This window comes from Ascidiella aspersa, chromosome 3, assembly GCF_963924565.1.
Source record: "Ascidiella aspersa chromosome 3, kaAscAspe10.2, whole genome shotgun sequence".
NCBI lineage: Eukaryota > Metazoa > Chordata > Ascidiacea > Phlebobranchia > Ascidiidae > Ascidiella > Ascidiella aspersa.
In genome coordinates this window covers 5,755,671-5,768,272 of record NC_139449.1, presented here as the reverse complement: position 1 = coordinate 5,768,272, position 12,602 = coordinate 5,755,671, and the positions used below count along the sequence as shown (strand labels likewise).

Below are 12,602 nucleotides of genomic sequence, written 5' to 3'. Positions count from 1 at the left end.
AACTGTAGATTTAGTTGCTCCTTAGCATGACAGGTATAATTGGATGTTTGACAGAATAATATCCTCCTCTGCTTTAAACACAGCAAAATTCAGTCGAATATCGAATAGGCTAAAACCCCGAATTTATTTTTTGTATTTTCTTCCAGATTGATTGCCAGCTGGTTGTGGGTCTATCCGGGGTGCTAATCGTCTTGTGCTCTGTCGCTATGTCCCTGGGAATTTTCAGCTACTTTGGAATTCCAATGACCTTGATTATCGTTGAGGTGGTGCCTTTCCTAACCTTGGCCGTTGGAGTCGACAATATTTTTATTCTGGTGCAGCATTATCAAAGGTACGGTCGCAAAATTTAATTGTTATATGCTGTATCGTATTATAGCTTTCGCTTTGCGATTTGAAGTTGGAGTATATGCACTTGGTTATAAAATAATACACAAAAACATTTTATAAAGTGGTTATTTTTACTCCTTACAAAAATTGCTTACAGATTGTGATATGCTATAATAACTTTGTTAGCATTAATTTAAAAGCGCCAGCGAGATAAACCAATAACTAATGAACGTCACAAAAGTGGAAAAGTTAAGGCCATAGTTTTCATTTTGGTATCCTATCGTAAAACGGCATAGACACAACAAAAATTTGTAACAAAGAAGTTAACAACAAAATTAATTACGTAATGTATTTGCTTTAGGTTTATTAAACATTGCGGTTTGATAATAATTAATCTTCAAAGTAAGCTCCGTTGGATGAGAAGTAAATACCAAACTAAACCCGTTTTTGGCGGAACATTTTTATTTCACATAAATACTTCTATCTATTTGACGATCGCTTAAGTAAAAGCAAATGTAAAAAAGTAAAAAATATATAAGGGCCATTTTTGTTACAAAGTTTTTAAAGTGGTAATGTGAAATTTTCATGCCGGTTGGTTTTCATGATTTGGCATGGTGTTTTTTGTTGTGCGCGTGCCATGTTTAAGGTTGTTGGTACTTTGCAGAGATGAAAGAGACAAGAACGAGACTCCAGAACAACAGTTGGGAAGAATTCTCGGCGAAGTCGCTCCCAGCATGTTCATGTCGTCCCTTTCTGAAACCATCGCTTTTTTCCTAGGTACATAGTATTTTATTTTCTGCAATCAAACTTAATACAGTGTCAAGAATTCCAATATAGCTTATTTGCTGCGAAAAACAACGATTTTCATGTTGTTTTTTTTTGTACGATCACTTTCTCCCTATAGGTTAGGTAGATATATTTTTTTATCTACAGGCAGTTGGCCGATTTTCTGCTAATGATATATTATTAATACTATAACATGATAGATTTCTGTTATTCTTAAATTGTGAATTGATTCAATTTCTTTTGGCACACAAATGCCATCGGTATATAGAGAAATTTGTTAATCGAACCTCAAAAATACATTTTTTTTAAATTAAATCCAATCCGTTTTTATTTCTCGTCCTATACCAATGTATTTTGTGTTCAAATTTCCATTTCAACATAGATTTTTTTAAATGTGAGATTAAACCGTTTTTGTTGAACGTTTTGTTAGTTCTATTGGTTTCATAAAAGTCTTAAGATATTTTAATGCGCAACCTTTTTGATTTTTAATATATTCCGTTTGTTTTATCTTCACATTAAAATAGCCAAATTGTTATCAACGCTTTATTAGAGTGTAAAATTAAGTAGACTGATTGCTGAAGAATTCACTTTTTATTAGATACAAACTATTAAGGCTTTGAAACGTTTTATAAATAAGAGTGACAAATTTTCTGCAGGCGGTTTGTCAACGATGCCCGCTGTAAGAACCTTTTCCATGTTTGCCGGGCTGGCCGTCTTCTGCGACTTTCTGCTCCAAATCAGCTGTTTCGTGGCCGTTCTGGCCCTCGACCACCGACGAAGGGTAAGAATTATCTGCCTGTCATTTCAACAGAAGCGCAAAAGCGTTGTCTGCAAGGCACAGAAAAACTAAAACAATTCAGCTGCCGAATATTCTGATTCAGTTAGAAAATAGAAAAGTGCACTGTACTACTGTTGGTAATACTACCACTGTACATTAAAGATCGTTGCCTGCAATTGGTCCTGGAAGTAGTACTTTGTTCAACAAAAGTACGTATTCAACGACTTGCTGCTAAAACTAGGCCTCGAGCTGTTTTGTCTGCCCTACCTAGCACAAGTGGTGAAAGTATGCTTGGTCGTGTAAAATGTTCTGTTCCGTTGTATATTTGTGCTCGAAATCTAGCAATAACCTTTAGGTTTCCTATATAACTCCTTTAGTTTTATAACGCCCCGTTATGACGTTGCTTTGTAAAATATTTTTAAGCTTTTCGTAAAACAAGTATTAAAAGTATACCAGCAGGACAACCAGTCGAACAGCAAAGGCTTTGCCCAATCATTAGACTTTCGTCAACATAACCCGCCTGTGTTTTCCGCTTAGAACGGCAACCGTTACGACTGCCTGTGCTGCTTTCGCGACCCAACACAGGAAGAAGGTGAAGACGACGGCATCCTTTACTGGCTCACCAAGCACCATTTCGCCCCAGCCGTTCTATCCAAGTTTTTCCGTCCCTTTGCCATTTGCTTCTTTGTCGGTGAGTTTTTGATTGCTTCGAAAGGGCATCGTCGTGTACCAAGCGTAATTCAAGATTGTAAACCTATCTTCATTAAGCCACCAATGATGTGAAGCATCAGCTTGTTGCACACAAGGGCACAGAGTTAAATATTATAGTACTTAATAAGTAACTTATTGTGAACGTGAAGCATCTCTAATTCGAATGTATTAATAACTTGTGGTTAATAATAAGCGAAGGCTAACACCTGGTAGCATATGGACAGCACCAACTAAACTACATAAATGTCCAGCATGCTGCCACATCTACAAAATAGGTCATGCACAAAATCAATCATGCATGAAATGAAAGTAAAGAACTAATAAAAGGCAATTAAGCTCAAATCATGAAATTAGCCAATCGAATGCTAAGTCACTATGCAATGCAATAAAACTGAAAAAAAAACATGAACCAACTCTTGCGGCGTTATAAAAATTTTCTCACATTAAGTTAACTAACTTATTGGTTTCTAGGCATAAAGTAAACATAACAATGCATTGAGCAAATAAGATCATGATGACCTATAAAACGTACAAAAAAAATCTTTTTTCGAATTCTTTGCAACACTAAAAAATACCAACTTAGATACTGAACATAAAGTAAACATAACAATACATTAAGCACATAAGGTTATGATGACATATGAAACCAACAGTTACCGGTCCGCCAAGTTAGCGTCCCTAGCGAAGCCAGCCTATAACGGTAAAGTTTGCCAGCCTTTTTTTATTTGTTATAGGAAAAGGCAGACTTATTTTAGTCGACTCTAGTCTAGAACTTTTTTGACTTTTTAGGATTTATATTTTGATACAAAACGATGTAAAAAACATAATACTGCCTACAAAATTGAGCGGTTAAATCCAAGTATAAAATATTTTCTTGCAGCATTGGCTTGCTTCAGTGGAGCCGTCCTCCACAAAGTCGAGATCGGATTGGATCAGTCGCTTTCCATGCCCAGCGACTCTTACGTGCTCGATTACTTCGATGGAATCAAAAAGTAAGTTTTTACTTTATACTCACGGCCCTGGTCAGATAAATATGTTCAGCTTAAGTTATGAGTTTACAAGTGTCGTTAACACAACAATTAAAAAAATCTTCCATACATTTATACTGTTTTGTCTTCGATATATATTCAAATACGTTAAACAAACCAAGTTTAAGTCTTTAAACACCCACAAATTCTCCTTCGAAATTGTTTGCATTTCTTTCATAAAATAGTGTGGCAACCCTGTACTCCCCTGCCAAGTCCGACTATACTCGATTTGGTTGTTCGCATTCTCAACCAAGACAGCCGAAAACACTCGAACGAACAAAACCAACGTTTCAACCTCTTTCTCTTTCCCCAGATATCTGTCCGTTGGTGCTCCCGTGTACTTTGTAGTTGGCGAAGGTCAGAACTTCACTAACGCCGACGGTGCCAACCAGGTGTGCGGCGGAATCGGATGCAATAACGACTCGCTCATCGAACAGATCTCGTTTAACTCGAAGATGCCCAACTAGTAAGTAACTCGCGTGCCGGACGATCTACTATTGGGAAGGGGTGGCCAACCAACGGCTTGCGAGCCCTCCAGATGTCAGTAAACAAACTAAACAATCTTTGAAATTTCTCAAAACTAAAAAAAAAAAAAAAAATTTTTTGCGAAGTTTTTTTTTTTTTTTGCGACAAATTTTTTCCCTGCGTTTGGATTCGGATCGAAACTTCAAATTTCATAACAAATAAATTCAATTTCCAGCCGTGTGATTAAGATAAATTTAGAACAGAACTTAGAATCCAAAAATCACTTGGTTTTAAAGTAGCCTAACATGAGTATAACTTTGAGTTGTAAAACTATAGCACAAAACGCAACCCGCTTTGAACCATAAGGGTCGCGGGAGATTATAATAAATTAAAATTGCTGGCTGACGGTAAAGTATTCCAGTATGGTTCCCTAATTTGTATGGACTCACTAACCTATATTGAAACAAAGAATATGAAAATAACGCTAGAATACTCCATTGTGAAAGGAAAAAGCATCAACTACTGTAAAGGGAAATTTGCAAGTTGGAAACAGTACCGCTTTGCTTTTGAATTTAAATATGTTCGCGTGTCTGCCCGGACTGTTTAAGGGTGGTATAGCATAAAAAAAACTTTCGGCATAATCCCTAACACTACTTAGGTGTCCATTTGAATAAATTAATGGGTGTCTATTGATAATAATTGATCCATTGAAATAATGGATGTCAATTGAATAAATTTCAAACTAGTTGTTTGGCAAAACTTGACGTTGGTATTTAATTCAACCCCCAAAAAGGAAGGTCCCTCGCAAATTAAATTACGAAACATAAAAACTCCAGCCACTAAAATCCAAAACCACCTTTTTATTTCTAATGGATCCACTCGCCTGCCGATTCGTTTAATAACAGCTGGAACAAAGGATTACCAAGATCGTAATCACGCGCTAAACCCTCCTAATTGCAATATCGGCTTTTCACTGTAAGCCTTATAATAGGTTTAATATTCGTTTTTCTCTAACAGTCGCTTACTCACTGAGCTGTTCTCAGCATTTTTGCCAGTTTAACGGCCACATTAACAAAGCTGTGTTTTGACTTTTGATTCCATGCCTTTTTTTAAAAACTTTTTTTCACCTTATAGCAATTTTAAATATCCAACGGGACCTTTTTTCAAGCGATATAATTATCTGTACATTTTAGATTTGGTTTGCTGTTTTTAACGTAATGGTTCTCACCTTGAGAGGTAGCACCAATATTAAAATAAAATACCAAGTTACTCACATACCTACTTGTAATGCAGTCAACTAATCTACATGCTCTGGTATTTTCCAGTTCGCGCATCGCCTACACAGCTTCCTCGTGGATCGACGACTACTATGATTGGCTGAAACCACAGTCGTCCTGTTGTCGCTACTACAACAGCACCTCACCACATGGATTCTGCAACTCAACGGTAGGTTTATTGAAAAACAAGCCTAAACATGTTAACTTAAAGAAAAATAATAATAATAAATTTACACTTACTATTTATATTAAACAAAAAATATTAAAATGTAAGCCTTTTGCGGGTGATCAATGCGGTTGGTTAGTATCCTGCCATTTTTTCCTAGGTAGCACTGTTTTTCGGGGGCAGTAAATAATAAAATTACACTTACTATCAAATTTAAACTGGTAAACAGAATGTTATGCCGGTTGTTGGAAAACAATGTGTCATTAACTTAAATCATTACAAGATGGTAAGATTGGCACCGATACCACCCTACTATCGGGCGAGTACCGATACTACCACGTCGATATTTTTATATGGGACAAGTATTTGGCGTTTTCGATTAGCAGTACACCTTTTAAAAATGGGTAAAAAGTTCACCTCAATGATTTAGTATGAATTCACCTGCTTTTGCATACGCCAATCAATGGCTTGTGGTCCATGAAACGCACACACTAAATACAGGTTTAAAAGGCCATGATTATAAGTTTGTCGCAAACATCTTCGCTCCTGTTGTGCGCTTATGACGTAACAATTGCCGATTGATTTGCAATTATTAGCGATTAGTCATTAGTGTAAGGGCAAGAACTTGCTTATACGTTAAACTTACACGTTCCAAATCAGGGTTCAATCTAGTTCATAAATGGATAAACAAAAAAAACGTAATGTTTAAAATTTTATTTAGTGTTCAAAAAAACTAACTTTGTTTTGGTATTGTACAAAAATTGTTTTGGCATTGTAAAACAGTTTGAAGTAAAACAGTTTAAAATAAAAAAGGCCGCTTTGTAGGTAAAGGAATACGATGGAACGTCGTAATACCACCGACGTTGTGAGCTGTTGCGTTACGCTGCTTATAAATTATTTAGAGAAACATAGTAAGGCGCCGTCGATGAAATCGATTCATCGTTTTCCTTGAGACGTCACACTTGTTTACGAGCTACTTATGTCTAGCCCAGCGGACCTTAACCTTTAGCGTTGTTACTTAACAGAATGTATTTCAGCTTCCTTTTGGTGCTATAAATTGTTAACAAACAGCACTAAAATAAATTAACCATAAAGCTTGCATTAAAACCGACGTTAAACTTCATACATTTAAAGACAGCCATTGCATTTGTATGGACTAAAGATAGAGTCCTATTCCATTGTCAAACTATCCATTGGTAGTAATCATCAAACGATTCGACAAACTAACATATAATATAAAATGCCATTTTTTGAGAAAAACTGTAAAAAGCAGTGTTTATAAAGCTGATAAGGGTATGGAAAGTAAGGTTGTCTCACAAGTGTAACTGATTTAATTTTATAATCTATATAAATTAAAATAAAAACGAACCTAGTAAGAATATTAAAGCACATACAGAAGTAGGTAGCATGTTGGACGTTTCGAATAACTCTTAATTCATTTTCAACAAAGCGAAACGGGTTTCTACTAAAAACTAAGCCGCTGAATGGGAGTAAATTATTTAGCGGGCTTGAGTTTGCCAAAGTCAACTGTACTTGCGTTGTCATTAGTGGTCCACCTTTCCTTGTGTACCTTGAATCGTGTCAGACGCGCGCTTGCGGCTTTGGAAGTTGGGGAGAACAGTGAGTCGTACATTTTACTTTCGTCTCTCGCCGTAAACCAGCGGACTTTGACCTTTTTCGTCAGTCGAACGAGCATTACGCAAACTGTGCCTCGCGCCATACTCGTTCGATTTGATGTTATGTAATGTACCTCGTCATTCGTGACTGATTTTCGTCTGGAGTTTTCTGCAATCCAACCACAGCGCTCAAAATTAAAAAGCGCTTTCGCTTTTGAGTTGGTTGAGGATTTTTTGTCGGCAACCTGGCAATACCGACGTTAAGTATCTAGATTTTAGAACAAAGTACTTCAATTTAGATTATGGCCTATTTTGTTGACTGTTGCAAATGGAAAAATGCTGCATTACGTAAAGGTTACGATTGCGAGTTTGAACAAAAACGCGACCACAGTAATTTTTTCTCCAAAAGCAACCAGCAACGAACTATCATCCTTTATGTGCAATTAATTGTGGGCATGTACAAGAATAATTGTTCAACCAAAATCGTTGAAGCACTTCGTAAAGCACTGAATGTCGAGAGACTAAACCCAATTAAAAAGAGTTGAATTTTATAACACTGTCATTGTTTCAATATTACCTGTGGTATTTAAAGTGTATTATACATATATGCATAAGCTTAGATAATATAGTTTAATCTTATTTTGAAACAGCGTTATACACACTATAAAATCACCGTCAGCCTTCGACAAATGTACTATGATAATGTTGATCAAAACACGACTTCAGTTGGCCTGGGCTACGGTTGTTGTACACGTATGTGTATCTTTCATTCACTATAAAACCATTGCAAAAAAACAGAAATTAAAGCCATTTTTGACAAACATACATTATACATGTTTTTTCTTAGAAAACTCTCAGGACTTCTTTGACAGTTTTTTGAAGTGTGGCAACCCTGTACTAACCTTACACCTGTTTTCTAAAGATCGTTTCGGACGATTGTCTCGCCTGTCGCTCAAACGACGATGTGAGGAACTCATCCCGTCCGTCGCCCGAACAGTTCATGGAGTTCCTCCCATGGTTTCTGCAGGACAACCCCAACACGAAATGCGGCAAAGGGTTCGTTCTCTATTTCGATTTAAATTTAAACCATTTTATTTTAAAAATTAAACGCCCGACTCTTTAGACTTAATGAAAACGCTGTGTGTGTTTTTTTCGTAAACAACTTTTTAGTTTAATACACTATTAGTGCTTTGCAATGAATTGTTTTTTAGGAAAAAGGTTTGTTTAGTTGGTTACGGAACAATATTGAAACTAAATAGTTTAATTTTAGTAAAAAGTTTTAGTCGGGTAAATACCATCTAACCAGTTTAAACTGATTCCTAACTATTGACTTCATTAAAAACTAACATTTTTATGCTAGTTTTCGTATCTTGAATCGCAAAAAGTTCATAAAACTCCTATTTGGTTCCCACTAAAGTTTAAGAACCACTGGTCTATGCGACTATAATATTGCAAAGCCAGTGAATGTTTTATCTTTCTTGTTACAGTGGCCACGCCGCCTACGCTTCGGCCGTTAACCTGCTCGAAAACAAGACAAAGGTCGGAGGTAAGTCGGACTTTGACATATAACAGCTTTGTAAAACCGCAACCACGTGATTACGAACCATAGACGTGACGTAAATAGGCATTGAATTGCTTACTAACCTAAAAAATCAAATCTTGGCGTTAAAGGTGGGGTGCCTTAGGATGGTACGAAGATCTTGCCCTGACTAATTATTACTTTTGAAACCCAACGAAATTGAGTTATTTTGCAATTCCGCTTAACAAGATGACTTTTGGTTCACTATGCACGGATCTGTAATGTAGCTTGATAATAATTTGCAAAGCCAAAAAGGTCGAGTAGATCGACAGCATCTTGATTTAGACGTTTCGATACGAGCTTCTATCAACTTCAGTTAATGTGACTGAGAAGCAATTCAAGCATCACTTAATAAAAGGTGGGACGCAATTGTTATCAGTCTGTCATTATATTCCTACTTTTCGAAATAACAATTGCGCCCCATATAAGTGATGCTTGAATTGCTTCCCAGTTTCATTAACTGAAGATGATTCAAGCTCGTATCAAAACGTCTTAATCAAGATGCTGTCGATCTACTCGACCTTTTTGGCTTTGCAATTATTATCAAGATGACTTTTGTTTTGGAAATTGCTGAAAACTTTTAAACGATGGTAAAAAGGTTATTTTCGGTCTAAAAAGATATGTTTTAATTTAAGTTACTGTACTTTCATAACTTTGCTCATTGTATTCTTTTGATAACAATAACTGCTAAAAATGATAAAAAAAATTACAAAAGACGAAAAAGTGAACCTGTAAAATATAGCCTTTTAAGGAAACCCTTGAAATTGTAACTTGTACAAAAAAATTTTTCTACACAATAAAAACAAACACGTAATAGTTCAGCTCTAAATTTCAATTTCCAGCCACCTACTACATGGCTTACCACACTGTGGCCAGCACGTCAAGCGAGTTCATAGCCTGCTTAGAGCACGCCAACAGCATGGCGGCCAGCATCGGGAAGAATATGTCGGCCGAGGTCTTTGCCTACTCTGTCTTCTACGTTTTCTACGAGCAGTACCTCACCATCGTACACGACACCATCTTTAACCTGGGTAAGAAGCCAAAGTACTTGCCAGTTACAAATAAATAAAGAGTTAGAATACAAAACGTTTAAAATGTAACCTATGGCCTTTGATATCTATAATCGTTATCAACTTGATTCTAAACTGTTGTAGAATATAGTTTTTTTGTTTGTTTGCCGGTTTGTTGTTGTGTTGTGTCAATGACTTGACCTAAGTGATTTAAGCAATTTACTTGCGTTTACCTCTAAGTGGTTGTCGTTTTATTTGTGGTGCTAATGATTTGACTTGAAATTAAATGATTTAAGCAGACGACTTGGTTTAACCTTTAGGTGTTTATTTATTTATTTATTTTGATGCTAATAAATTGACTTGAACTAAGGTGATTTAAGCAAACAACTTGCTGTAATCTTCAAGTGTTTACAGTTTATTTTTGATGCTAATAATTTGACTTTGACTTAAGTGGTTTGCGAACATGGCTTACATTAATCTTTAAGTGTCTAAAATTTATTTTATCTGCTTTAATGTTCATTCTACTTCTAACTTCTACCGCCATACGTCCTAAAGTATAAAGATTTATTCGTAACATTTGCAAAATGCCACTTTATGTATCTGCTTCATTTTCATTTTAAATTTTCGCTTCCAACCCCCTAAATATCCTCCTGTTGTGTTTCCAGGCATGTCGATCACCGCCGTCTTCGTGGTGGTCTTCCTCCTCCTCGGATTCGACCTCATCTCGGCTCTCATCGTCGTCATCACGATCCTACTCATCCTCCTCGATATGTTTGGCATTATGTTCCTCTGGAGCATCCCGCTCAACGCTGTGTCCCTCGTCAACCTCGTAATGGTGAGAGTCCCAGTGAAGTCATATTGAAGTCCCAGTCTAGTCTTTTGTTAAAATGACTTTTGAAGTCCTAGTCAAGTCATATTGAAATGACTATTGCAATGAAAATAACTTTTAAAGTTCCAGTCAAGTCATATTAAAATTACTTTAGTCCCAGTCAGGTCATGTGTAAAAGACCGTAAGTCCCAGTCAAGTCATATCAAAATGAAGTCCCAGTCATTGAAATAACTTAAGTCTCAGTCTAGTCTTTTGTTAAAACAAGTAAAGTCTCAGTCAAGTCATATTGAAATGACTTAAGTCCCAGTCTAGTATTTTGGTGAAATAACTCCAGTACCAGTCGGGTAATTTCTAAAAATAACTGCAGAAAACAAGTAAGAGTCTTTTTTAAAAATGGCAAGTTAAGTCCCAGACCAAGTCATGAGTCCCATTAAAAGTTATTATCATGCGAGTCAACTTCAAATCAACTTATTGATTAAAAAAATGAAACGCTAAACTATTAACAATGGTAAACTCGTTATAAGCAATATCAAATTAAAAATAAATATATCCAACTTATAGCAAACTAATTGTTTTTGTCCACAAATTGAGATAAATAACCCAATTTTTTAAAAAAATAATGAAACTTAGTTTATTCCGCTTCGTCCACATTTCGAATAATTTATTCTTTTTCAGACGGTAGGAATATCAGTGGAGTTTTGCGCCCACATCGTGAGAGCTTTTGCTCTTAGTCAGCGAATGTCTCGCATTAAGCGAGCAGAACACGCACTCGCCGAAATGGGAAGCTCGGTAAGTTTGATTAGCTTTATGCAATACTTTATACAAATACAATTTTAATAGATGTGGAACCAATATATTTTTTGGACGTGGAATGAATATTAAATACCATGAATAAATAGGAAACATTTTGTGAACGTTTCGAACTTCTTATTTACATACAAAAAATGTCTGGTTTTTAGTTGGAAAGAACTACATTTAGTTGTATAGGCTATACCATTTGAGAGATAATACAAGATGGATACCGACCAATAGGTTGAGAAACACTGCCGTAAAATAACTTTAATATTCCGCCCAGGTTTTCAGCGGCATCACACTTACTAAGTTTGTGGGAATCGCTGTACTCGGCTTCAGCACTTCGCAGATCTTCAAGGTCTTCTACTTCCGCATGTATCTATGCATGGTGCTGCTCGGATTCGGCCATGGCCTCATTTTCCTGCCCGTGCTGCTCAGCTATATCGGTAAGTCTATGCGGTTGTCTTTTTTATCCGACTTTATGGCGGTGATTTCAAAAATATTCGCCGAGGCAATCTAGTAGGCCTATGCCTCGAGATATTCTGAAGCGTGCCGGGTAACTTTTTGTAATTTTCCAAATAACTTATTATTTTTTTATAACTAGACGTGAACCCTAGGATCTATGACTGGGACCCAAATGCACGGTATCCGTTAAAAACTGATAACGTTAAGATCTACCAATTTATTTTACGTGCAAAGGGCGATTGTCGACTTAAGGTATTGTTTTTGAGTAGAAATGTTTATTTTTTTATTAGTATGCCGTAAGCCTAAAAGGTAAAGAACCACTGCTTTGAGACATCGGTGAAGAACTTCGCAAATTTAGTTAAAAAAGGCCAAAGTAAACGAACATAAAAGGCCAAAGTAAACGTCCTGGAGTTATGCGGCGTTAATGCATGTTACAAATGCTCAACAGTGGTATATAGCTAAGTTTATTTGATTTCCTTTTGCATTATTATATAAGTTTTAGATGTTTGAAAAGGGCTACATCAATTTCACGCAAAAAGTGTTGCAACTATTTTATAGCAAACTTTTACTTTTTGACATGGTAATAACGCAGATCAAAATCCCTGCTACACACGCGTTCTGCTGCAAAACAAGGCTTATGTTTGTCACTTTTAAAACCGAAGGGTAAAAAAATTGGACAAACCTTGTCCCTTACGTTTTTTATTTTTAATACAAAGAATTTATCACTTTAAATAAAAATTGCAAATTAAATTTAACCGGTAAATAATCAAATC

At 36.1% G+C, this 12,602-nt stretch overlaps 1 protein-coding gene across 1 annotated transcript in view; it reads left to right on the top strand.

Moving 5' to 3' along the window:
* Positions 1-12,602, top strand: part of LOC146158219 (NPC intracellular cholesterol transporter 1-like) — a 29,832-nt gene that overhangs the window by 15,177 nt on the left and 2,053 nt on the right. The window contains exons 14-26 of the mRNA XM_083383926.1: positions 147-331; positions 992-1,104; positions 1,770-1,894; positions 2,429-2,582; positions 3,483-3,594; positions 3,944-4,096; positions 5,421-5,541; positions 8,077-8,210; positions 8,642-8,700; positions 9,576-9,764; positions 10,409-10,578; positions 11,248-11,361; positions 11,648-11,810. Coding sequence (XP_083240052.1) covers positions 147-331; positions 992-1,104; positions 1,770-1,894; positions 2,429-2,582; positions 3,483-3,594; positions 3,944-4,096; positions 5,421-5,541; positions 8,077-8,210; positions 8,642-8,700; positions 9,576-9,764; positions 10,409-10,578; positions 11,248-11,361; positions 11,648-11,810 — 1,792 coding nt within the window. The remainder of the gene's footprint in view (positions 1-146; positions 332-991; positions 1,105-1,769; positions 1,895-2,428; positions 2,583-3,482; positions 3,595-3,943; positions 4,097-5,420; positions 5,542-8,076; positions 8,211-8,641; positions 8,701-9,575; positions 9,765-10,408; positions 10,579-11,247; positions 11,362-11,647; positions 11,811-12,602) is intronic.